Source organism: Xenopus laevis, chromosome 9_10L, assembly GCF_017654675.1.
Source record: "Xenopus laevis strain J_2021 chromosome 9_10L, Xenopus_laevis_v10.1, whole genome shotgun sequence".
Lineage (NCBI taxonomy): Eukaryota > Metazoa > Chordata > Amphibia > Anura > Pipidae > Xenopus > Xenopus laevis.
The window spans coordinates 59,349,662-59,375,806 of record NC_054387.1 but is presented as its reverse complement, the minus strand read 5'-3'; the positions used below and the strand labels follow the sequence as shown (position 1 = coordinate 59,375,806).

The 26,145-nt window shown below is 41.1% G+C and overlaps 1 protein-coding gene and 1 long non-coding RNA gene across 14 annotated transcripts in view; one reads left to right on the top strand and one right to left on the bottom strand.

Annotated features, from left to right (window-relative positions):
- bin1.L (bridging integrator 1 L homeolog) overlaps nt 1–26,145 on the bottom strand; it is a 64,253-nt gene that overhangs the window by 5,990 nt on the left and 32,118 nt on the right. Inside the window, exons 3-20 of one of the 13 annotated variants that reach the window (XM_018234349.2) lie at nt 23,771–23,825; nt 22,406–22,500; nt 21,662–21,757; nt 21,281–21,388; nt 20,498–20,590; nt 17,020–17,105; nt 15,888–15,963; nt 13,858–13,949; nt 13,493–13,537; nt 12,115–12,274; nt 8,864–8,992; nt 6,534–6,635; nt 5,783–5,806; nt 4,663–4,764; nt 3,840–3,938; nt 3,500–3,613; nt 3,248–3,349; nt 1,758–1,793 (exon numbers count right to left, since the gene is read on the bottom strand). In XM_018234349.2, the coding sequence (XP_018089838.1) occupies nt 1,758–1,793; nt 3,248–3,349; nt 3,500–3,613; nt 3,840–3,938; nt 4,663–4,764; nt 5,783–5,806; nt 6,534–6,635; nt 8,864–8,992; nt 12,115–12,274; nt 13,493–13,537; nt 13,858–13,949; nt 15,888–15,963; nt 17,020–17,105; nt 20,498–20,590; nt 21,281–21,388; nt 21,662–21,757; nt 22,406–22,500; nt 23,771–23,825 (1,614 nt within the window). 13 annotated transcript variants of the gene reach the window in all.
- On the top strand, nt 7,175–11,444 carry LOC121398110. The gene is made up of 2 exons (XR_005964114.1): nt 7,175–7,598; nt 9,778–11,444. It is a non-coding gene; the product is annotated as an uncharacterized LOC121398110 (long non-coding RNA).

Here is a 26,145-nt window from a genome sequence, read left to right as displayed (position 1 = left end):
CATAGGAACCAATTTAAATTTAAATGTCATACTCTAAATAGGCCTAGAATAAATTCTCACCAATATGAGTGAATAAGGTTATAATGACAATTGCATGTTTTCATCTTAAAAATGTGTATGTCAAACGGGTTTAGTAAAATGGAAAAATCCAAATGACCGTTCTTACTAATTACTCCTCAGGAATCATAGCTGCTGTTCTACGTGCGACAAATTTTATTGCCCATTGTGACTTCACCCCAACAATCTACTTTCCCAAATGATATTTTAATGCTACTCACTGTACAACACCACTTCATGTGATTAAAGTTTAGATTAGGGACAACTCCAAGGAAAATCATGGAAAACACTTTGTTGGAAAACGGCAACTCTGGGTTAGAAAAGGGGGGGGGGTTACAGAAAACTCAGGGGACACAGTTAAATTCACACCCCTGTGTATGTTATTAGTCGAGGCAGTTCACTTAAGAAAACATATTTTTAGACAGTACACCACGAATAATATTTTTTTTCAACTGCTTTCTATTTTCTTACATTTTCTTCTAATAAATAAAATTTGGTTTCTCTCTCTCTCGCTCTCTCGTAAACATTAATTTTTAAGACCTGAATTTTAGAAATAAAAAAATAGAAACCAATTACAAAAAGCCATTATTTCTGGTATACTGTTGGAAAAACTATACATTTTCAAAAGGTGAAGTACCCCTTAAATGAAGAGGTAAGTTCTTCAACTTGAATTATCATGGGTTTTCTTCTTTATGAAAGCCACAGAAAGGTTTCCCTCTAAGCAATGATGACTTGGTGCTCACTCTGACTCGCAAACCTGTATCAACAGGAAAAGTTTTCTACAGAATGTGGTTAAATATTCCTTTCTAGTGTACTTCTCTTCATACTCTGGAATAAAGGTTTTGCACTTTCTTTGTAACAAGGTTACAGATATAAGAAACCATTGTGGGATCAGTAGGGGTGCACTAGATATAGAATTTGGTTTGGCATCATTACTTTTTCCAAGGATTTAGATTTGTCAAATCCTTATTGCTTGGCTGAACTAGATCCAAATTCTTAAATTGACATGACTTGAGGGAACAGGGTTTTAATGTGCAGGCTAGCAATATGTGTTGGCCAACATCATGGATGGAGAAGACGGTGTGCAAAGGCTGTCCTGCGACATGCAAAAAAAAAAAAAAAAAGTGAAACTTGCATGACTGATGGGTTTCACACGGTCTTGCACATCACTAGCACTGGTTGTTTGGATCTTTTATGGAGAATCCCAAATTTGGCCAAATCCAAGCCTTTCTTTGAGAAGATTTGACTACATCCAAGTGCTAAATCAGATCTGAACCCTTAAAAATTAAGTGACTTGAGATCCCTTGACAAAAAAGTTGCCTTTTTTGGACGATCAAACTAAGAGGCTACCAACACAGTCTGGGAAGCACTGCTTTAGAAGTATGATTAGGAGGATAACTTCTTCATTAAAAACTAATGTTCCCACTGAGTGATTTATAATCATGGCCTACTGGGCTTTTTTTTTTCATGGATTTATGGCCATAATTGTCCTTGGCACCTCCCCAGTAAGCTGTCAAGTGAACAGGCGGTGGAAGGGTTGGTTTCAGGGGCTTCTCCACCAGCTGAAATATGCAGACTGAGAACACCCAGTGAGCCATTAGCCCGGAAATGCTGGGAGTTGATGTTTGACAACTATTGCAGTTGGAAAAATGGACAGACACTGTGTTATTAGGGAATTTCACATGCCGAGACAATTTTACCTTTTTATTGCTAAATACGCCTTCCAACTTTTTATTCTAAAAAAATAAACATCATTTGTTATTCAACGCACAACAGCCAGAGGCAGATACACACATTCACCACCATAAGATGGCACGGCTCCGCTAAAGCAGAGATCAAATTGTTCTATAATTACGGAAATACCCTAAAAACACAAGGCTGTTTCTATTTGTGATTATAAATTAATAAGAAGACGTATATTGGCATGATGATTAGGTGACAGTCTTTCTGAGTGTTGTGCACAGTTAAAGGACAAGGAAAGACTAAAATAGAATAAGGCTATAAATGCTGTATTTTGTATACTAAACATAAGCATGAACTTACTGCACCACAAGCTTAATCAAACAAATGATTTATGCTTTCAAAGTTGGCCACAGGGGGCTGTCATCTTGTAACTTTGTTAAACATCTTTGCCTGACCCTGCACATGCTCAGTGTGGTCTGGGCTGCTTAGGGATCGTCATAAACAAAGCTGCTTGAGTTCTGCATGGCTGGTAAGTAAGGCAGGGGCTCCCCCTGCTGTTCATAAGTATGATTGTTTCCCTGCTCAGCAGTTAGGGACCATCTGACAATTCCTATCCACAGCACTCAATGAAGGGAGAATTTCACTGCATACAGTCAGGTTTCTTATTAAACGGTACACATTTTTTTTAATTAAAGTATATTGGAGATAGGTTTATTTTTCATTAAAGAAAGTAAAAATGGGATTTTATTTTTTTGTCTTTCCTTGTCCTTTAAGATGAAGGAAAGTTGTGATGGTTTAGTTGTGACAGATGATGTCATATTTGTCATTAAAATTGAGAGGAGCTGTTACAAGTTCACGTGAAGAGCGATTTAGTATCAGTGAAGATGATTCTTGAATTAAAATGGGTAAAACATAGACTTAGACTAATATAAATACAGATATACATAGACTGATGAGTTTATACGAAGAGACATATAGATCAGTTGAGAGATAGATAGATGGACATAAATGGGTTAATGAGATATATGGACTGAGAGTGAAAGATGGTCAACTTGGGGGTATAGTCATCTCTGGAAAATTCGAGAAGAAACATAATCACTACACAGTATTTTCTATAGGTATATAGATGATTGGTTGCAGTGCCGCTTTTCACCACTGTTGGCCATCGGCCTGTGTCTACCATAGGGCTGCAACAAAATGGCATCACTGCATGCCTTATGAGACATTTGATCCTAAACTGAAACGTTGATACAACCTTTTAAGGAGGAATTGCCAATATGGTGCATAACTGAAAGCCTTCATACATGGTTTTACCTTAGCCCCCTTGAATGTGCAGGACTACAGTACCCAGCATTCAACACAAGCAAACAGCTGGGTGATGCAATATAAGATTAGGAACCCTTGGTGACACAAGCTGAAGACCACACACCTAAAGTAACATCATTCAGCTGAAAACACATGGCTTTCTTAATGCAGTTTAGATACTGAGAGCAGACACTGGACTTACTTGCTCATCTGGATTTTCAAACTGAGTCACCAGAACCAAGTCGCCGGCTTTCAAGTTTAATTCGTCGCCATCAGTTGCAACATAATCATGTTGGGCTCTGACCTGCCACAAACAGAACAGTTTGGAATGATACTTTGTAACATGAAAAGTCTATATATGTGACTTGTTGGTGTTAATAATGCTATATTATTGTTAAGATGTAAATATACAGTACAGTAATATTCAGTTATATTTCAGTGTTACTCTTCTTACCTTATACAAGAAGCCAGGGGGCATCTCTGCTTTTGGAGGACTGGACTCCACAGTACCATTGACTGTGGCAGAAAAGGTTTCCACCACCACAGCAGGAAGAGAGCTCGGGGACTTCTGCAAACAGCAATGATATATTCACATTCAGCATGATGTAAAGGCTTCCCATGCATAAGCTTTAGAGCACCCTGATGTTATTAATGTCACAAATCCAGCAGACTGAGTGCATGTTGGATGTAAAATAACCCCTGAATATGATATGTTAATCCATGTGAATGTTCCATTATTTGGGAAAAACCCCTTGAAAGCAATATCTCCCCATATTCTGACCAGTTTCACTTACATCAGACACCTCTTCAGATGGAGAAGATTCAAATTTGACTTCAGTTTCCTTCTTGGCCGGTTCATTTACAGGCACGGGGACTGGGGCCGGTTCCACTGGCTACAATAAAAAATATAGTATGTCAGTGTTTATTATTGGTTAAAGTGAGGGGGAGGAGTGAGATGAAATATAAGACCAGATGATAACTCAAGTTGAGTTTCCCTTTAACCTGATTATTCCAGGTACAAAGCTTTGAGCCTCCCCAGCTACTAATAGCCACAAACCATTACGTTATTTCAGAACCTAAATATCAACCAGTAGTTCTTTTGACACCCTAAAATTATACAACATTGGGTAACACAGCAATAGATAAATCACTTATTTCATTAATTTGAAACAAAAACACAATGGCAGATGAGAGCACCATCAAAACACTTTAATAAAAATAAATGGAGGTGGAGTATAAATGAAATTACATTAAAGGGATCCTGTCATCGGAAAACAAGTTTTTTTCAAAACGCATCAGTTAATAGTGCTACTCCAGCAGAATTCTGCACTGAAATCCATTTCTCAAAAGAGCAAACAGATTTTTTTATATTCAATTTTGATATCTGACATGGGGCTAGTCAATTTCCCAGCTGCCCCTGTCATTTCCCATGACAGTATCCCTTTAAAAACAGCAGAGCCAGGTGGCTTTAGGGCTGCCCTGCAAAGGGTAGGGCCCAGCAGAGGGGCAGCATTAGGTAGGTAGGAAGAGTGGAGAATAACAAGCAAAGCAGGGCAAGATGAAGACAGTTCTGAGCCCCAAATCGGCAGCAGCTACAGGAGTCCAGAATGCACTTACTTGGCTGGACTCATCCTCGTCTGGCTGACAGGACCAGTCAACAACAAAAGAGCTATCACTAGGGTTTCCTCCTTGAGACTGGTCCACATTGCCTGACGAGCTCTTTTCAGCCAAAAAGTGAGCGTGGAAGAGAGATGGAAGTGATCAGAAACACAGATTTGAAAGGACAAGATATCTTAGAGAAGGCAGCTAACCACAGAGAGGACAGCCGGCCCCAGAAGATGCTGGTCATCCAAGAGAATACAGGTTTTAAAGTGAGAAAAGCAGTGGAGGTTGAGTACTATGTTAAAATTGGGTGGGCAGTAAAACCCGCAGCCAAACAAAGCCAATATCTGTCTGAGCTCATTCATTCTCTAAATTTGGTGAAAAGATAATTAAGCCGGGCCACGTACTGGAAACAGGTTTATCCCTGTATCTCTTCTAATGTGTCATTAGCAAGCAGAGTGGATTTTAATTGAAGTGCAGAATGTCATGTGCTGAGGAACCGATTTTTAATTTAATGACGTGCAGATACCCATGGAACCTGGTGAAAGGGGCCGATGACTACTAATAACTGTACCTGCTCTACTAATCTCATGTGCCCACTTTTGGGGGCTCATTCAGCAAACAGAAGGATGCTCATTATATAAAAAACATGTACTTTAATAGCTTCTTTTCCATTTTCTCTTTTTATTTGTGTTATAGGAATAATGATGAATGTATAATTATTTCTCTGATTACATTTTTCCCTTTCCTAGAATCTTTGTTTTCACTTGGCTGATCAAAACTTGGATATTATGTTATAGCATGTTGGAAGTAGCCAGTGAAAATTTGGCTTAGCATATCATGGGACATGGCCTTTTGACATTGGCCAGGTTAATAGCCGAATGTGTCTGGTAATGAAAAATTTCAAACCCAGTGACAGTATAATTGCACTTTAATTGGACGGTTACCAGTTACAACTCTTCCCAATTCTTAATGTGCCCAAGATATAACTAGGACCATCCCACTGCCCCCCCCCCAACTCTTTCCATTTATATCAGTGGTAAATAACTTGAAGGGCAGACCTTCCTGCTACAGAGAGTATACTGACAGAGGCAAACTTAGTTCCACATTACAGTAGGACAAATAGGTTTCTTACCTCCCACAAATCCCACGGCAGCGACTAATCAGGTGCAATTGCAGCAGTAACAAAAAAGTACATTTAGAACATACACATTGTACACAGAGAGCAAATACACTTACTAATAGGAAAGCTAAGGATAGTGCATTTATTTTATCTACTCTAGATACTCCATTAGTCTTCCTTCCTATCAACAGTTAGCTTTGAATAGTCTAATACAAGTAAAATTTGTAAGCAAAGATCTTATTGGAACTTCATCGGTGCAATTTATTGCTTGTAAATCAGTCCCTGTTGCTCTCTTGCTGTTCCTGTTTCTCAACAATTTTTTGGGGTGCTGTAAGCTTTTAAGAATTATTATTGGAATTCATGCCATGCTCAGTAGCAATAGCTGCCAGAATGCTAAGTTACTAATGCATTTCCTCGCCCTTCTCTTGCTCGGTTCTATCACTCCTATCTCACTGTGCATAAAAATGTCAGGAGACACCTACTGCATCAGTGACTTAGTGTTCTAGTGGCTGGCTGCAGAGAACCGCAGGGGGCACTCCTGTTCCAGAATCATGATGTTAGAATTCATATCTGCTTAAAGGAAAGATACAAAAAAACATTGGGAAGAACAAAGCCAATCCCAACTTTAATTATTGTGGAAGAACTTTTCTATCCTTACTGGAGGACTATAAAGTCCCCATTTATTTTATAGAGCATTAATTTGACATTGATCAAGGGGCTGCTGAGAGCCCTCAGCCATGTAATGAGTAAATAGACGACAAACCTGGGCACTCGCTGAAACCCCCGTACCGGAATCAGGCTTAAGGGGATCAAAATCCAGGTCTAGCAAGCTGGGCTCCTGAGTCTGAGGCCAGGTAACCTCAAACTTGGCAGCAGAAGCAAACAAGAAAAACAAAAGCAAGAGTTGGGTGGAAGATCATGGATGCAATGGAAATAATTAGATCAGCGTTTGGTCTCCGGCCGGATGGAAAAAGGGTTGGACATTGCCTGACTGCTGTTCAGCAAGAAGCAAACAGTTTATACTTCCACTACTAATGTAGTGTGGTCCACCATCTTCTCAAACTTCTGGAGAATTTTGCACAGACTCTCACACATACAAAATGTTGTTCTTTTACAGCAGAGAAACTCAAGACTTCATAAAATTTATGTTGGTCTAATCTCATGGTTGGGCTGACAACTGTAAGGGTCTGGCCTTAGGAGCAGATTCGTGGAGATTAGTCGCCCCTGCGACAAATCTCCTCTTCTTCAGAGGCGACACTCTCCCCGAACTGCCTTCCCCTGCCCTCCGCCAGCTAAAATGAAAATCAACTGCGGCAATGCACACGCGGCTCTTTGTTTTCAGAAAACGAAGCGCTGGGGGTGCATTGCCACAGGCGATTTTCATTTTAGCAGGGGGACGGCAGTTTGGGGAGATAATTGCCCGAAGAAGTGGAGATTTGTCGCGGGGGGCAACTAATCTCCCCGAATCTGCTTATGTGGAGACCTTAAAGATGTCCACACATGGGCCAGTCCTGTAGGGCATCAGATCAATATGGATACAGATATTGTCTACTGTACGATATGGAATTCTTTGGATATAACATCACTGAGGATAAACACAGTCATAGCTAACATTTGGGGGGCGGGACAACTATATGGAAGGCTTGTATTACAATATATTCCTCAAATTCTTTATTTCCCACAGGGACAAGACAGAAGTTTTTTTCCCAGACAGAGACCAACTTTACTGCACCTGAGCAAATGGATGAGTGTGTATACCCTCGGCATGGGTAATGACAATGAAGATACCCTACCCTTCCCTTCTTCCTTACATTCCATCTGTACTCAGGTATGCAGTAAATTGGGAAGTGGCCAGGGCAGATCAGGGGTGTGGCTGCTAACTTAGTAGTATGTGGGCCCTACAAGTACTGATGGCTGCTCTGTCAATTAAGTCAACTGACTTTCTATTACATTCTATATGAGAAGGTAATTTCTCATGTTTGCAGAATCCCATCCTGATCCCCTGAACTGTAGCAGTTTCACTTGCTCTTCATTTTCAATGCATGTACCACCTAGTGGCGGAACGCAGAAGCCATTATTGGATATTATGTATAAGTTATGGGTTATAAATGTATCTCTAAATAGTATAGGGATGCACTGAATCCAGGATTCAGTATTCGTCCAGGAATCAGCCGAATCCTTGTGCCTGGCCGAACCAAATCTGAATCCTTTAAAACCATGTGAATTTAGTCACAAAATATGGAAGTAAAAGAAAAACTTGAGCGTGCGGCTCTCTTTTTCCCTCCCATGAGAATTAGGGTTTGGATTTGGCCCGGTATTTGGCAGAATCTTTCGAAAAAGGTTTGGGGGTTCGGCTGAATCCATAATAGTGGATTCGATGCATCCCTAAAATAGTAAGTCTAAATAGTTATAAATGTATCTCTAAATAATTAGTATATTTATATAACCTGTGGGGGAAAAAAAACAGCAGTGATATTGTGTGTATATATAGACACACCTATAATGTGATTTGTGTAAACAATCAGAAAAGCCAGTGAAGGATATATACAGAGGGGTAAAAAGAAGGAATATCCCATTGAGGTGTCACTTTTCAGAGCCTATAGGACTGGGGGTCCCTAAGATGGATTTAAACTCAGAATGAACAGCTTTTTGCTCCCATTAACATTCTGCAGAATATTCTAGGCCCCTTGGTCGAAAGTTGATAACACATTAGTTAATGAGCATGTGGTTATACAGAGGGGAAAACCCCTGCAACCATGGGTGCAATATTTAATGAATATATGCATTAGAACATTCTCAGTGCAGCCTGTGCTAGAAGAGGATCAATAGCAATCTAATAGGAGAGGTACAGGGGAAAAATCAATGTTATGTCTATCCATTTATCCATAATAATGATGCCATACATCAGGGAAAGTCAATGTGTTTATAGGCAGACGACATATGTAGCCACTTTCAGTAGAATATAAAGATGCCCGGGGCTGCTGGAAGATTCAGCTCATTTTAACCCTGACTCTTGGTGACACCTCCTGGGGCTAATTTCATGCAGGGGTTAGTGACTTCAAAGGACACTTGGGAAGTGTAAGCGGAGCTAACCTGTGAAGGCGTGGTCACACTTATCTCTGGCACAAAATTGTCATCAAACAGACTGATTATATTCTCTTGCTTGATATCCTTGGATGGCGTGAGCTTTGGTGGAGGCGGAACTGGAGGGCCTCTCCTCAGCTACATGAAAGCAAGTTAACAGCAAAGACAAATCCACATGAAGCCCCCGCCCAAAGGGTAAAACGCAGAACAAAAAAAAAATACATAAACAGGTTAGCAGAGCACAGACAAGGGTTATAGATCACTGCAACAATGGACAGTCATTTTACAAAATGATTACACACAACAAAGCATTCACAGGGCAGGCTGCCTTGGGGCAAAGGGGCAAAAATATCATGTCAAAAGCAGCAAATATTATTAGTCAAACACTAGTGCACAACATGGTTGGCTGCAATCTAATATAGTATATTGGCTGAACATCATCAGTACAAACCCTACTTCTAAATAAACACCTTATGCCTCATTTTACCATCGCTCTGAAGAACCAAGAATGAAATAACAAACAAATAGCACAAACTATAGATTTGTTTTAATTACAGCTTTAGGCATAATGCAGTTCCAATACGATCCTTATGCTGAACACAGTGGAATACTGTTCCCTTTTTACTTCTAGCGCTAACATTAATGATCAAAGTTATACTACAGCAGGGCTGTCTAACTTTTAACCATGCAATCACTATTCAAATGAAAGATCTAGCCTAAGGCTGTCTTAAGATGCTGGGGGTTGTAGTTCCAACTCAGCTGGAGGAAATAGGTTGAATATTCATGCTATTAGTCATATTTTATAACTATTTTCCCATATCAGCATTAGCTAACTGATGTGCAATACCTTGATAAATTCAGAAGGTGTCACAATTGAGTTTCCACCCTCTTTTGCCTCTTGAAATATTTCTTATTTATCTTAGGGACTAAAGCAGAGAGCACTGACCCAGCACTCCCTGAGCAGCAACAATGGAGATGATTTTGCCAGCAGAGGGGTAAGTGAATTCATGAAAACTTCAGCTGTATCCAAATGTCAGAGTTCCAAAGGGCACATGTTTATCATGATGCACTCTATTGCATTAGCCCTCAATGTTTCTCTGGTTATATTGCCTAGCTTTCAGCTTTATGATGATTAAACCCCTATTTCCATATAACTGGCACAGATCCCACTCCAACAAATGATTCTGCATAAATTCACTGAACATAATGGCTGACATATAGCCGTATTCTGGGAGTTATGAAATAGTCAGGCAGAGCTGCGCTGTACATTCCCCAGGGCTGAGACGTGACTCAGCATGCCAGGTTCTGTGTTCTTGTTCCATTGCAGCAGTGCACAATGTGGATTTCTTGAGTCACATTAAATACCGCAGAGAAGAGAAAGTGCCCGATAATTTCAGCAGAGCTTTCTACCGGATTCACTGCAAAGAAAACTCCCACATAGCCACCTTACACATATGGGGAGGCCAGCTAGGAATGAGTAGGGAGCACATTTAATAGTGAGCATACTGAACATATAGGTCCTGTATTTTTCCCCAGTTAGCATTTAATTACGTTTGGATATGTGTGCAATACATTTAAGCACATTCTGTACACAGGCCTACACTTACATTTGGAAACAGACACTTATAGATGAGGGAAAAGTGCTGCACCTGATTAAAACACATATGGATACAGCATGTACTGTTCATGTGTGTGTTTAATGTGGGTGCCTTTGTTTATAATGAATGACTGGAAGAAAATCAAGAAAAATCATGTTTAGTGCCTATTTTTAAGTTAATGAAAGAGTTAACATTTCCTTAAACAGAGAAGCTAATCCCAGTCTGAAAAGTGAGGAAAAAAAAGCCAAGAAAAAAAAAGAAATTGATTAATAAATGCAATCGAGTGAAATCCATCAACTCTGCAGCTATAATGTCAAGTACTGTATAATGTCACTCTGCCGCCTGCGCGTAGAACTACAATGTAACTCTGCAGCTGCCTGTACATGGAACTACAACATAACTCAGCAGCCACCTGTGCAAGGAACTACAATGTAACTCTGCAGCTGCCTGTACATGGAACTACAACATAACTCAGCAGCCACCTGTGCAAGGAACTACAATGTAACTCTGTAGCTGCCTGTACATGGAACTACAACATAACTCTGCAACCACCTGTGCATGGAACTAGAACAAAACTCTCCAGCTGCCTGTGCATGGAACTACAATGTAAGCCTGCAGCCGCCTGTGCATGGAACTGCAACATAACTCAGCAGCCACCTGTGCATGGAACTACAATGTAACCCTGCAGCCGCCTGGGCATGGAACTGCAACATAATTCTGCAGCCGCCTGCACATGGAGCTACAATGTAAGTCTGCAGCTGTGACAGAGTCACATTTTCAATGTTAAGGGCTAATACATCAAAATAAAATGTCCTCCTATACCCCAATATCTTTACTGGGAGGCAGCAAGCTCACTGCATGTTCTGCTACTGCCAAATCTCACCTTTCTTCATGCAGAGAGCAACACTTTTTATAAGGCAACAGCCTTATTATAACTCTGTAACTTTACTGGTTAGACAGTTTCCATATATTACAGAAGCCATTTGCCCATATGTTGCATTGATGAGCTCTAACAAGTTCTAACAAGTCTAACAAGTTCAGACCGTCTGCAAATTGGTCAAACTTTCCTTTTTGTTTTTTTGTGGGGACTGCTGGGGCCCACCAATAGCATCTCTGTCCTTTGCATGATTCTGGGTACATAGTTGGCTAGGACGTGCTAGGAGCAACTTGCTAGTCTTCAGCAACTATTCTGCATGAGAGGGTCCTTTACTTCTCCCTTCTGAATTCATGAAGCAATATTTAACAGGAAGCATCTGATCTGTTATTTTATAAATAGAATATCCACCCACCACATCACTATTCTATTTCCACGATTTCACAAATTTGAAAAAAAAAAAAAACCAGAACGCACACGTGCTCTATTATCTCAGAGGGTATTCAGATTTGATCAACAGGTACTTTAGCTTGTGTTATCTCTTTGGGTAACTCATGGTGCAACTGTATTTTTCCTCTGTATACCTCTCAAGCAATAGTACAATCTTATCCTATAAGGAATTCAGGATATTGAGTCACCTTTCTACTCATTAAAGCTTGGCTATAACCAGAGATATCACCTTCAGCATTGATCAGGTCTCTATAGAATATACTAATGAAGACGTCCTACCAGCATGGTCAGGTAGACAGGCCTGAATGTTGGCAACAAAGGACCAATTTGAGTTATACCTGTGAAGGTGACTTGGATATGGCCAAAGCTGGTGTCTCCTCAGCAGCTGCAGAAGGTGCTTCAAAATCATGGTTGACATTCTTTGTTTCAGAGACAGCTGGTGGTCCATCGAAAGCAGGTGGAGATGGGCTCTTGTTCGTTTTCGTGGGTGTTGTTTCACTATGAATACAATAACTTGTGATCTTTAAAGATTCTTTATATCATTAGTGACACAACTTTTGGACACTTTATAAATATTATATAATACAAAGGAGAATGAACTGGAAGGCAATTGGGGTTTTTATACCTAGGTCATTGCTACTAGTTCTTTGGCCCCAGTGACATACAGAAAACTAACAAGGCATGAACACACTGCAACCAATCATCTCAGTCTAAAATCCAGCTGCTAACCCACCCCCATACCACTAACCAGAGTTCATATGAAACGGACTGTAGACAGTAATATCCTCCCCCCGAGGATCCTACAGTTCTAAGAACAAAAGAGTTGGGGAGTCTCTGGTAAAGGGGTTGTTCACCTAACGTTTAGTATGATGTAGAGATTGATAATCGCAAATGGTTTTTATTTTTATTACTTGTGGTTTTTGTTTTATTTAGCTTTTTATTCAGAAGCTCTCCAGTTTGCAATTTCAGCACTCTGTTTGCTAGAGTCCAATTTATCCTAGGAACCGTGCACTGATTTGAATTAAGACTGGAATATGAATAGGAGAGGGACTGAACAGAAAGATGGATAATAAAAAGTAGCAATAACACTATTTTTGTAGCATTACAGAGAATTTATTTTTAGACGGGGTTGGTGAAAGCCTTAGATTGGGTCATTTGAAAGCTGGAAATTGTCAGAAGAAGACAAATAATTCAAAAACTATAAAAAATAAATAAATAATGAAGGCCAATTGAAATGTTACTTAGAATTAGCCATTCTATAACATCCTAAAAGTTATTGGAAAGGTGTCATCCCGCAGGCGATTTACATTTTCGCTGATGGGAAGGCAGTTTGGGGAGATTTGTTGCCCCCCGAAGAAGAGGAGATTTGTCGCCAGACTAATCTCCCCGAATCGCAGTGTGTGTCTCTGACCTAAAAAGGAGCTTAAAAAGCTTGTGGATAGACTTTACAGTAAAAATACTTGGCTGCCAAGGGAAACAAGCGTGTCAGTACACTATAATAAAACAGTTAGTAGCTATTACAGAGTTGTTAGTGTACAATATGGAAGACTAGCAGGATTAATTAGAGATTGTTTCAATCAATTAAGAACTGATCATCCAATACAACACAAAAGGCCCAATGGATGTTCATGGCATAAACCAAAGAGCCAACACACAGGGGGGTTACTGATGCTCTCTGCACCCCACGTTAATACACGATGCATTCTGTGTCACTACCTGCCCTTCTTTATCCTCAGGCGGGAGAACAAGTTCATTTTCTTTCTGTTGGAGTTGGCAAGGTGCAAACTATGGTCACCGACAGTGAAATAAAGATATTGGAGGAATGTAATAGATGCATTTACACCCAATGAGAGAAAATCCTCGCCCCCTAATTTCTGTCAATTTCAGCCCTTATTGTGGGTTGAAAAGTCACAAATTAGGTGCATTCTCTTGATAGTGTTGCCAGACCAAAATGTATTGCAGTCCCAAAATCTAGGTCACCCATAATAATTCTGCAGCTACACATTAAACAATGCAGAGCAAAGGTGACTCCTAAGGGTGCAATCCACGTTCCTACACATCCAACACTTCCTAGAACTTACCTTGGCTGAACTTTAATGTTGGAGGAGTTTGTTGAGAGGTTTCCTTGTTCTGATTCCAAATTCACCATCACTTCATTGAGGTTCTGGTGCAGCTGTGAAAACAATTCACCATGGTCTTATCAATCAAAGGACATTAAAGGGTTCCTTAAATGCACTTCAGTGCATCTACAATGTTACCCTTGTCTATACAATTAAAGGGGCAGCATTCCCTTTTGTTCAACATGAGTGCAATGAATAGGGCTGGTGGTCAACATACTACTGTTTTGATCATTAAAAAAACTACGTTTTTGGGGGGGATTTCTTTTGCTAAACCAGGAAAATGAATCTGCTCCATGTTTATAATTTCCTGATTCTTGCAAAGTAGATTTTGCAGAATACATCTCTTCGCAGCTTCTACATTTTATCTCTGGCAATTCTTGTATTGCAAAAAGTACAAGTAAAAAGTTATGTTATAGTGGCACAGAAATCAATCCAGTGGACTGCTGCCAAGTCATCTGATTTAGTGCACACATACAGGTCTTGGGTTGGCTCAGAAATGTCACCATGGAGTTGATCTGCAGTGTCCAGGCCAGCGGTCAGCAAATTCTTTTTTGCATCTGCCAAAGATTGCACCTGTTGATTGTGGCTAAATAAATATTTCCAGTATGTAGCGAGTGCAACAAGCTCCACTAGTGCAGGTCCTAAGGTGACCTGGACTAAGTTTCTGAGCTTCTCATCCCTTAAACTGTTTTTAGTAGGACAAGATGGAGACCACAGGAAAGATGGAAGCACTAGGGCAACATGGAGGCAGTAAGGCAAGACGGTGACAGTAGGACAACATGGACACAGCAGGGCAAGATTGAGACTGTGACGTTTGCTCATTTGTTACTGATCTCTCTTAAAGTGCTACTCACACAGTCTGGGCAAATAGTCTGAACAACTCACTTACTGCTTCCTATCTTTGTTTCCATAGTAAAGAGTTATGGCTCATATCATTTCCACCCAACCTCCCCAGGAGACAAGTGGAGCGGCTGCACCAGGGATCTGTGTAACTGATCAGTAATCGATAAAAGTGAGAGCTGCTCAGACAAGTGGTTAAAAGTGTATCTCCATGAGGCTCTGCAGGAGGAGTAACTAGCACAGTATTATTCTTTTGGTAATTTATTATGTGGGTTGTTGCTGGCTCCATGAATATTATTGCTGCAGAATACATCAGCATCCCTGTCAGTTCCTATTAGGTTGATTTCAAGCTGCTGGGAGTTTCTATGGCTGGAATGCCATGTGAAGGAAATACATTTTGGAAGTGTTTCATTGAATAAATCCTAAGGACTCGGTTATTTTTCCCTTGGATAAACTGGAGACAGCAGAGCAAGATGGAGGCAGTAGGATAAGATGGAGACAATGCAGTGGGATGATAACATTAGGGCAAGATAGGGGCAGTAGGGTGAGATGATACCATTAGGGTGTGTAAGAAGAAAATTCCAAACTCCAAAGCCAGTGAAGCAGGGAGAACCCCTGCATGTTTATTAGTCAATTGATGTTCAAGTAACTAATAAACACACAGGGGTTCTCCCCACTTCACTGGCTTTGGAGTTTGGTATTTTCTTCTTATACGGATATTGGGAGAGGTGCCGATCCCTCCAACCATTCTCAAGCCTATCGCTAATGGGAGATAATCGGGGCTATAGGAAAACCCACAGAATACTGACCATTAGGGTATGCCCATGCTCACATCACCCCAACTGAGAAATTATCTGGGATTTTGCAGATCTGCCCCTTTCTTTGCCCCACTGGCATTACAATGGGACTTGTAACAGGACTGGTTATCCCATATATTGATAAAACATTAAATTGTAAATGACACTGCTCGTGAATAAGTATCGTCTACAGATCCCATGTACGTAACAGACTAGGTGGGGAATACTGGGGTGTTTGAAGAAAATATTAACCCCCACTGACCACATTATCCAAAGAACATGAAAGGATTCACAACACACAGCTGTGGGGGGGGGGCAGGGGGCTGAAAGGTTAACCCCCAGATTCATCCTTACCTTGCCCATCTCCTTATGGAAATTCTCTTCCAGCCCAGCGACACTCTGGAATGTGTTGACATAGAAACCAACACGGCTGTAAAGTTAAAAGAAAATGTCTTTAGTGGTTTCCAGACACAGTGAAACATCACACAGAACAGAAATAATAAATCCTCTAATGCAATTCTGATCATCTGCTTTTCATCACCTTCCACTCACCTACCCCATGCTTTACTCACTCCCTATCAACTGACTTATGTAAGAAATAAGCTATAGCCTCATATTGTACTGTCTAAGGGAAACAATATGGCACCTCCTACCCATATGTATAAATACAAATATACAGAGAAGGAATGTTCTGGGCACACAATAAGCCATATCATCATACTGTACTTTCTAAGGGAAACAATATGGCAATTCCTTACAATGTATAGAAATAGAAATATATAGAGAAGGAATTTCCTGGACACACAATATGTTATACCCTCATTTTGTACTCATATTGAGAAGGAAAGCTACGGAGGCATTTTATTGCCAATAAATGCAATAGTGCAAGCTAGAATGCTATATTTATTCTGTACAATGTTTTACCATACCAAGTAAAAAGCGCTAGAAGCTCTCTGTTTAGGATAGCAGCTGCCACATTAGCTTGATGTGACATCACTTCCTGCCTGAGTCTCTCAGGGAACCTCCCCGCTACATTTGACGTTCGTGTTTGGTAAACCTTTTTGACTTTTTCTCTCCCTGCTCACTCATAGCTCTGGGCTCATATTACAGCAGGGAGAGGGAGAGAGGAACAAACTGAGCATGCTCAAGCCCTAGCCCTAGCTGAAGGCAGGAAGTCTGATACAGAAGCCCATGAGTACACAATAGAAGGAAAGAAATGCAATGTTTCTTTTGACAGAGGACTCAGAGCAGCATTACTTTGAGGGGTTACTGGTGTATATATATAGACCTTTCTGATAAGGCTTACTTAGTTTTAACCTTTCCTTCTCCTTTAAGGGAAACAATATGGCATCACCCACCAATTTCTATAGAAACAACATTTTATAACAAATAAAATGTGACCTGGATTCAGACTATCCAATACAACAGATTGTTTACTGAATATTTGATGGTTCTCAGGCAAGTAAGGAGGGAGGAGAAGCCATACCTATTCCACAGAGAAGGCAGCTCCTCCTGTAAATCAACGTTCATCTCTTCAAACACTTTCTGGGTTTTTAGCAACTCCTCCTCGGCCTGTACAGAGCAAGGGAGAACAGACAATACATTAGTACAGGGGGAACATATAACAGGGCAAGGGGGTCAGTGCACAGGAATTTCTAGATACTGAGATGCCTCTCTTTGGGGTCTCAAATATGAAGTCACTTGTTGGGTCCAGATTATCTTACACTGCTGAGGGCATTTTACAGCCCTGTTGTTTTTGCTTAAGTGGGAGGAGCTTACTATAATGCCAGTGGGTTTTGTATCTAATTATGGTTGAGCATAACTGCCAGTGGTAGTTTAATTATCTTTCTATCGGAAGAAGAGATGTACTGAATGACTGAATGTCAGCATGGAAAACAGCCAACTGACAGCGCACAAGGGTATGTTACACCCAGTCCACTCTGAAGGGGCAGTTAAGATGCTTAATTTCTGTTTAATATTGAATTAATTAATTCCTGAATCCAGAACTGGAGATTCTAGGAGCCTGTGGATTCTGGGAGGAGTCAAGATTTATTTTAATCAACTACGGATCTATCAAGCCGGACACAGACAGCACAACAGACATCACTATACTAACACGCCATGCAGGAATGCCATGCACCAATGCACAATGCTCTAGTCACAGATGAGGGGGAATAAATATTTGGATTGCTGGCATGACTGCCCCAGGAGAAACATATTGCCTCAACAGAAATATTTGACTTCCCAGTAAGGAAAATCCTGTTTTTTTGAATAACAACGGCAACTTCCTTGTCACGGGGCAGCCACATTGTATCAAGAAGGTCTTATTTCACGTCATTGGTTTTATGTAACGGCACCACAAGGAAAATGGAGTGGAGTGGACTGCTGCAACATTGTTTCTTTGATACAGGTAGTCAGAAACTGCAGTGCAGAGAATAGCACACACCCTTTGTGTGACTCACATACGCATCATACATACAACATGACATTCCCCAGGTAGCAACAATATACATGAGTGCAGCTTTCAGTCAAGCATTTCCAGCAACTCATCTTGCCATTAGGGGGCACATTTATAAAGGGAGAGCAGCGTGTTCTTCAGATTTATCCCACCCACATGTTGAACTACAACTGTCAGTGTAGCCCTGATATAAAACAGATGATCATATGGAAATTCTTGCATTCTCCTGTGTTAAAAAACAGCTTTCCTGGGGCAAAACCCATGCTCTACTGACTTTATGTTTAATATAATGCACTAGAAAAAAACATACCTGTCCCCTGGATTAGTATGAAACTAGCAATTACCATTGGGACAGATGCAGTCCCACTGCCCCCTACAGCAATCTGCTTTTAGGCTTAAGTTACTTGCACATTGCTCCCATTTAGAAATTCCCCCCCAGCCTTTAAAAAGCTGAAATTGTATCAGTTCTGGGCTCAGTAATTTCATCTGGGACAGAGATAATATAAATCTAAAGTTAAAACTTGTTTCCCCTTGAACTTGGAATCAAAATCCTCCCCATTATATCTTTCCCTTTCTAGCATCCCCCCCCCCTTCCTGTGTGATTTATTATCAACGGGATTCTGGCGACGATCCTTGGAATAATGAAAAACTACCAAAGGCACAAAATCTTCTCTCCTCCAAAAATAAAATCACAAAATGTAGTACTATTTACAAGAAAACTCAGAATTTAGTTAACTGTACTATTAAGAATGAAAGCAACACTGATAACTGTGTTTATTAGCTTTTGTTGTTTTGGAAATTGATGTGGAACTAAAATATTGATGGGGAGGGAAGAGGAGGGTTGGAAGGAGGGTAGAAGAGGAAGGGAGGGGATGACAGACAGAAGGAGAAAAGAGAAGGAGAATTGGTTAGTGAGTAGAGATACAATTAGGGAGGAGATGAGAAAATATATAAGGGGAGAAAAGAGTGAGGATGGGGAGAGCGAGGCCAAAATATTAGGGGGTAGAAAAGGAAAGAAGAGTGGTTGAGAACCAGAAGGAGAGATAAGGGGTCTGGGGGTAAAGAGACAAATGGGGAGAAGAGTAGAAATATATAAAGGGAGAGAAGAAAGAGGATGGGGAGAGTAAGGCCAAACAGTTGGGTTAAATAGAAAAGGAAAGGAGAGGGCATGCGAGAAAAGAAGAGAGAAGGGATAGTGGGTTCGGGAGTACAGAGACAAATGGTGAGGAGAGGAGAAATATAGAAGTGGATAGAAGAGGGAGGACGTGGACAGCAAGGCCAAACAGATGGGGGAGAACAGGAAAGGAGAGGGGATAAGAGACAGAAGGAGAGGGGAGAAGGGAAAGGGGGTCAGACAGTAGAGAGACAAATGTGGAGAGATGAGAAATATAGAAGATGAAAGTAGAAGGAGGATGTGGAGAATACGGCCAAATTGTTGGGGAAAATAGAAAAAGAAAAGAGAGGGAATGAGAGAGAAGGTAAAGTGGGTTAAAGGAGAACTAAACCCTAAAAATGAATAGGGCTAAAAATGCCATATTTTATATAATGACCTTATTGCACCAATCTTAAGTTTCAGCTTCTCAATAACAACAATGTTCCAGGAGTTTTGAGAAGCTAAGCTTAGGGGTTGTGGCAAATTATCTAGCAGAAAATGAGGTTGGCCTGTAATATAAGCTGATGCTACAGGGCTGATTATTAAATAATGATGCTAATTGCACTGGTTTCTGTGCTGCCATCTAGTAATTAGCCATTTAATTAATAATCAGCCTCATACTGTAACATTTCTATTCTATGTGTACAGTAAGAACAGCAGCACAGAGCATGTGCAGTGAATCAGCAGAAAAGAAGATGGGGAGCTACTGGGGCATCTGTGGAGACACAGATCTTTACTGCTAAATGGCTGTGGTTGCCTTTGGCTGGCACAGAAGCACAAAACATGATGTACAACATTTGTAGCCTACATCTTTAGTTTAACTTTCCTTGTCTTTAAGTAGTAGAGAGGAAAAATATAGAAGAGGGAAGATAGGGAAAGTAAGGCCAAACAGTTGGGTAGAATAGAAATGGAAAGGAGAGGGGATTAGAGACAGAAGAAGAGAGAAAATAAAATAATAAAAGGCAGAAGGGAAAGACACAACAGCAAAAAAGAAGGGAACAGAAAATATAAAGGAAGAAGTGGAATAAAGAGTATGGGAGGTTGGTGGGCTCTGTGTTCCCGGCACATATTTGGTGGTTAATGGCCAAATTTAAGGTGCATATTAAAATAGTATAAAAAAATCTTCTTTTAGATTTCAATAAAATACTAGTTCCCTTTTAAATACTCTATTGGGTCCCCTAAGTCTGTCCTATGCCATGAGCCCAGAACAAGTGCTGCTACGACTCAGTGCTGCGGCTAAAACAGACCAACTCAAGTAGCTGGCACCATCATTAGACACAGACATCAAAACAAAGCACGCCACTAACACAAGGCACAGGCACATGCAGGGTTAGGGCTGAGCCAGGAAGTCACCTGGTTTCGCAGCAGATTAGTTTGAGCTACAAGATGGGCCTGGATTTTTCCCTGGCACCACTGAGGGGCAGCCTTCTCAAGCAACGACACCGGCTGCGCCAGAGAAAGAGAGAGGAAAGAAAGAGCAAGATTTATATAGAGAGACAAGCTGGGAGAAACCACAAAGGCAGTGTGAGGGGTGGGAGTCAGTATTATGCCATCCTCAAATGCATGCCGCTAATTAGCTCTCCACATAGAATGAACCATTGGCGAGGACAAAACCATAACCATCAATCAACTGCAGGGGCAAGAAGAACAGTTAGTAGCAGAAAGTCAGGGCACAGTCCAATTCAGATGTTATTTCCCAAAAGACTGAACATGCTCAGTTCCCTGCAATAATATGATACATATGGATATATATATATACGATTTTGGAATTTGGCTGAATTCTTCATGAAAGATTTGGCGGAATCCTGAACCTAATCTGAATTTGTATATGCAAATTAGCAACAGGAACGGTTAAAGTGTACACAGCTTGCGGTGAAAAAAATGTTCACATCCTTGTTTGTCTGACGAAAAGTCACGTGATTTTAAGGATTCGGATTCAGTTCGGCCAGACACTTGGATTTGGCCAAATCTCGAATCATATCTTGTATTTGGTGTATCCCAAATACTTTGCCTGCAATGTGTTCATGTTAATTCTTCTTTATTGGTCACAAAGGGCACTCAGTAAGTGAATTGTGTGATCTTAATTTCTTATATTGGCAGTATGGCAGCTCCCAAGAGTAGTGGTGAGTTTCTTACCTTGGCGATTTTCGTTTCGTCCTTCTTTTTCGCATTTTGTAGGGATTCAAAGTGATGCCGGGCGCTGTCGTAATCTACCAGTTTCCTCCCGCGCTTAGCGATGCGTGACTGTAAAGTGTAGGGGGAGGAGTCAGATCCAGGCACAGTACGTACTCCAATTAAGAGGCCAAGTTTATAAAGGAGTCCCTATAATCTTCTACTTGGATTCGGGAGGTTATTAGAAAATACAAACCCTCTGCCTCAGCTAAGCTTCTCAACAAACAGCACTGATGCAAACATAAATGAGCGATTTCGATAAAGGGTAAAAGATCCTTAGAAGTTTTGTGAGACACTCTCAGAAAGCTATTTATTTAAATTTGTTTATATATATTGTGTACTTACCTTAATATCAGGGAACTGGCCGAGGTAGGTATCCATTGTGAGCAGGGCCTGATCCACCAGCTTCTCATGATAATCAGTCCAGAGCAGGTCATTATTCTATACAAAGAAATAAAAATACCCAACTTTATTCAGTTCCTTTGGTCCCACTAAGGGAGGGTTATGATTGGTCTGTGGGCAGGACTGCATTCAAACAGACAAGCAGTGCAGCCTATCAGATATCAGTTTGACATGATGATTCCATTGCCATCTACCTGCCTGCCTCCTACTCCTAGTAACTGACTACTAAGAGATAAAGCGGGCGTCTCATCCTCATTGGAGGTAGTTACATGAAATTAAAAATATGGCGTGTACGACTGTATGACTATATTGGTGCCAGGTAGAGATGAGCAAGGCTTTTATAGGATTCTGGGAGTCGTAGGCAAGGCATGGACAAAGATACGGGGATACCATCAAGAAAGAACTCCCTGCGCAGCTAATGAATAATTCTCTGCTGTTTCACAGGCAGCCAGATAATGTTACAGTTTCCCTGCTACAGGTCCGAGAGCTGAACTCAACAGATTACACTGTAGTGTTGTCTGTTATTTAAAACCCAGCCTGCAGCCGAACTACAAACCTCAGAATTCAGAGAAAATATAATCTTCTTTTCTTAATATTCACACTATCGTCTCATTGGTGTGACACCATATAGACCTGCCTTAATATAAACACTCTTCTACAACTGCTGTCCATTTAACTCCCACTCACCTCTGCAATTTTGTTAGTCTCTTCCCTCCCTGGCCAGTCCGGCTCATAGACATCCAACAAACATTCTGTCAGTTTCTTGGAGGCCTCATGCATTGCTGGGGAAGAAAGCAGAGAGGGCTTGGTATTACTGCAGTTGGATCATGAGTGGGTGTTACTAAAGGCATGAGAGTGACCAACTGCAGGGATGTATGTGAAGGACAGAGGGATTTATTGGCTCATAATGGAGTTAGAGGAGATTATGAAAAATTATTAGGAGGGGAAAATAATCAGAGCAAGGTCTGTCTTTTCTACAATTTCACAATCACTGCTCCTGACTTTAGTCCATATACTCTGCTATAAAGAATGGGGTGTTATTGTGTGACCATTGGTTGGACTCCCAGAAACTCTGGAAAGATAAAGGCTGCTCGTTATGGGCTTATTTTTGAAAAGAGGCCAAAGAAGGAAAATTATACAGTTTTGGTAACATTTTTAATTTTCAGTAATTTATAAAAAAAATAATAACTGTATGACTGAAATAAAAATAACCGTATAACATAAAAATAACGTATAACCGGAACAAAGTTTCATTCTGTAAAAACCATAGGACGGAAAGTTCTTTACCCAAGGTGCATTATTGGACTGGCAGTTACTGGGAAATCGTAGCCAAAAATCCTGGAAGTGTAATGCTGACCATAGACGCAAAGATCAGATCGTACGAATCGAGGATTCGTACGATTTTTCGGACCATGTGTGGAGAGTCCCAACATTTTTCGTCCTACGGAGATTGGTCGTTTGGTCGATTGGACAGGTTTTAAGATTTCTGTTGGCTGTCGATAATTTCTTTGCTTTTATTGCCGATCTGTGATTTTCAGTGGGAGACTGTCACCAGCTTTTGTCGGACATAACTTTCGTATGATTGCTGTCAGGGGCAGAACATTCGCTGATCTGTTCTTTTACTACTTTATTTGATCTGAGTGGTTAGTGGCAGGTCGGGATATGCGTCTATGGCCAACTTAAGGCAAGGAGAAGGTATAATGGCCTCCTTAATTCTTATCATTATTCCACGGGAGAAAATTACTATATAAACAATTCCCTCCCCCCCCCTCCCATGTCCTATTTGTCTCATTATTTCATCTTCAGTCTTCTTACTCCTGAAGGGCCAGACCAGTGGGCTCCAACAAGTCAATGGAAGAGTGATGTAAACCCATGGCACAATTATTCTGCTGATTTGGCCTCTTCAGGGCAAGTGGGCGGCGTATTTGCCCAGGTATGGGGCCCACCAACAGGTTTGCCCCACCGATTTCTGTCTGTAAATGACAATATATAACTAAGCAGGTCCATTCTACAAACTGGATGTCCAGTGGGAAGTTCACCCTCAGCACTTACCTTTTACTGATGCCAAATAGGCTCTGAGATCCTTCTGGAGTTTGGAACCTTCTGTCTGAAAAAAATAAAATAAAGTGTTAGCTCTTGGGTTGAGGTAGCAGGGAAAATAAAATTAATATGTTCTTGGAACAAATGTTTCCACTTATTAACCTCTCTCTTATATGATTTCCCATTGAAATTGCACATTGTGGAGGAAAAGATGTCGCGCCAGAAGCTTCAAATTAAACTCTTAAACACACAACACATGGCAGCAATTCTAGAGAGAGTGTAGCCTTTGCTTCCCAAATTCATATTACAGAGAATGTCCCTACAAAGTCACAAGAATTCTATTCAGCATCTTGAAAGCAGCGTTGGTTTCCCCACACAGACACAGCAAAGGGCGAGGCTTCTAATAGAGGAGCAGCACATTCCTCTTTAGCATATTTGCTTTTATACATAGGTGGCATGTGTCATACTGATTATTCAGGCTGATGTAATCAATAAAGACATCGCCACCTGAGTTATTGCATCTTCAATGGAATGTAATATGACCTGAGCCTACATGACCATGGTGAAGAGAGCAGCCCAAATGCAGAGAATAAAAGCTCTGTCCCTGACTAAATACTGGGGAGGAGTTAGACTGGATTTCAGTGAGAGGTTCCTAAGATACCATTAAAGAGGTGGTTCACCTTTAAGGTAACTTTTATTGTTATAGAACAGCCAATTATAAGCAACTTTTCAATTTTCATTATTTATTTTTTATAGTTATTTGCCTTTTTTTCTCTGACTCTTTGCAGCTTTCAAATGGGCATCGCCGACTCCCTTTTAACCCTTTAAATGCCACAGAACGTAGAATCTACGTTCTGTAGCAAAGTAACTTGAAATGCCACAGAACGTAGATTCTACGTTCTGCAGCATTTGCAGATTTGGGAACGGAGGAGCGGTTTGTAAAGCCGCTCGCTCCGTTCCTGCTTGTTCCCCAGCCCCTAGGCAACGAGCCTAGGCGAGGAACAAGTGGCCCCTGGGTCGCGATCGCCCAGGGGCCCCAAGGCAGCAGCAGGCACGTGCAGCATATGTGCCCTGCTGCTGCCTGCACTTTCAGAACGGAGGAGCGGCTTTACAAGCCGCTCGCTCCGTTCTTAGTGTCCCTGCCAGCTTACCCTTCCCCTAGGCAACGAGCCTACGTAGGGAAAATGGGCCCCTGGGTCGCGATCGCCCAGGGGCCCCAATGCAGCAGCAGGCACGCAAAATAAACGTGCTCTGCTGCTGTTTGCCTGCTGCCTGCTTTTTTTGAACGGAGGAGCGGCTAAAAAAGCCGCTCGCTCCGTTCATACTCGTCCCCCAGCCCCTAGGCAACGAGCAGAAGCGGGGAACAAGTGGCCCCTGAGGCGCGATCGCCCAGGGGCCCCAAGGCAGCAGCAGGCACAATGAAATCTAGGTGCCCTGCTGCTGCCTGTGCTTCCTAGCCCTACAGCACCGCCCACTCACCAGATCCAGCAATGAAGACGATTCCAGCTCATCATGCAGCCCTCCTGGACAACCTACAGCCTGCCACCCCAGGTTAGTGCCCCCCCCACACACACATACACACAAACACACACCCACACACACCTATTGTACTAATACACTTACATTCCCACTTATATTCCCACTTACACACACATACATTCAATTTTGGGGGATCAGGGGGGGTCACATATATTCACAGCCCTTACACATGCTTGCACACACTTGCACATGCAAACAACACGCATACAACACACAATTTGCCTGTTGTACACACACATACGCTATTTTGTGTGTTTTTATTTTCTTTTATCGCATCGTCTGTATTTTTGCCTGTAAAAACTGTTTTATTGCCATTGCGAATAGCGTATTTGCTAATTGCACCGCGCAATACCTTTTGTATGTTATTTCGGTGATTATATTGCAATTTCAGTGATATTTGTACATTTTTAGCCATTTTATTGCATGTTTAGCCATTTTATTTCATTTTCAGCTTTGCGTAGGTGTTGTTCGCTTATTTCTATCTGTAAAAGCTATTTAGCTATGCTAAAATAATCAAACTTTGATTCTGACCGTTAATTACATTAGGCTAAAAAAAAAAGCCATTGATTTTTGTGGTTTTGTTGGATTTTACTGATTTTATACCATTTGGCTCAGTTCTATGTTACTTCGTTTTGCCCATGGAAATTTTGTCTGCTATAGATTCATTTGGGGGTCTCTGTGCGCCACATAGTTTGGTATATCTATACATATTGGGCATCAAAGTATTCAGTAGACCCCTGGCGTTCATATTTAGGATGTTTTATGCTGATACGTTACGAAATGTGGGGCATATAATGGGGTAAAATTCAAGCTTTCTGACGATTTTCAGAAATTTGATAAAAACCGTT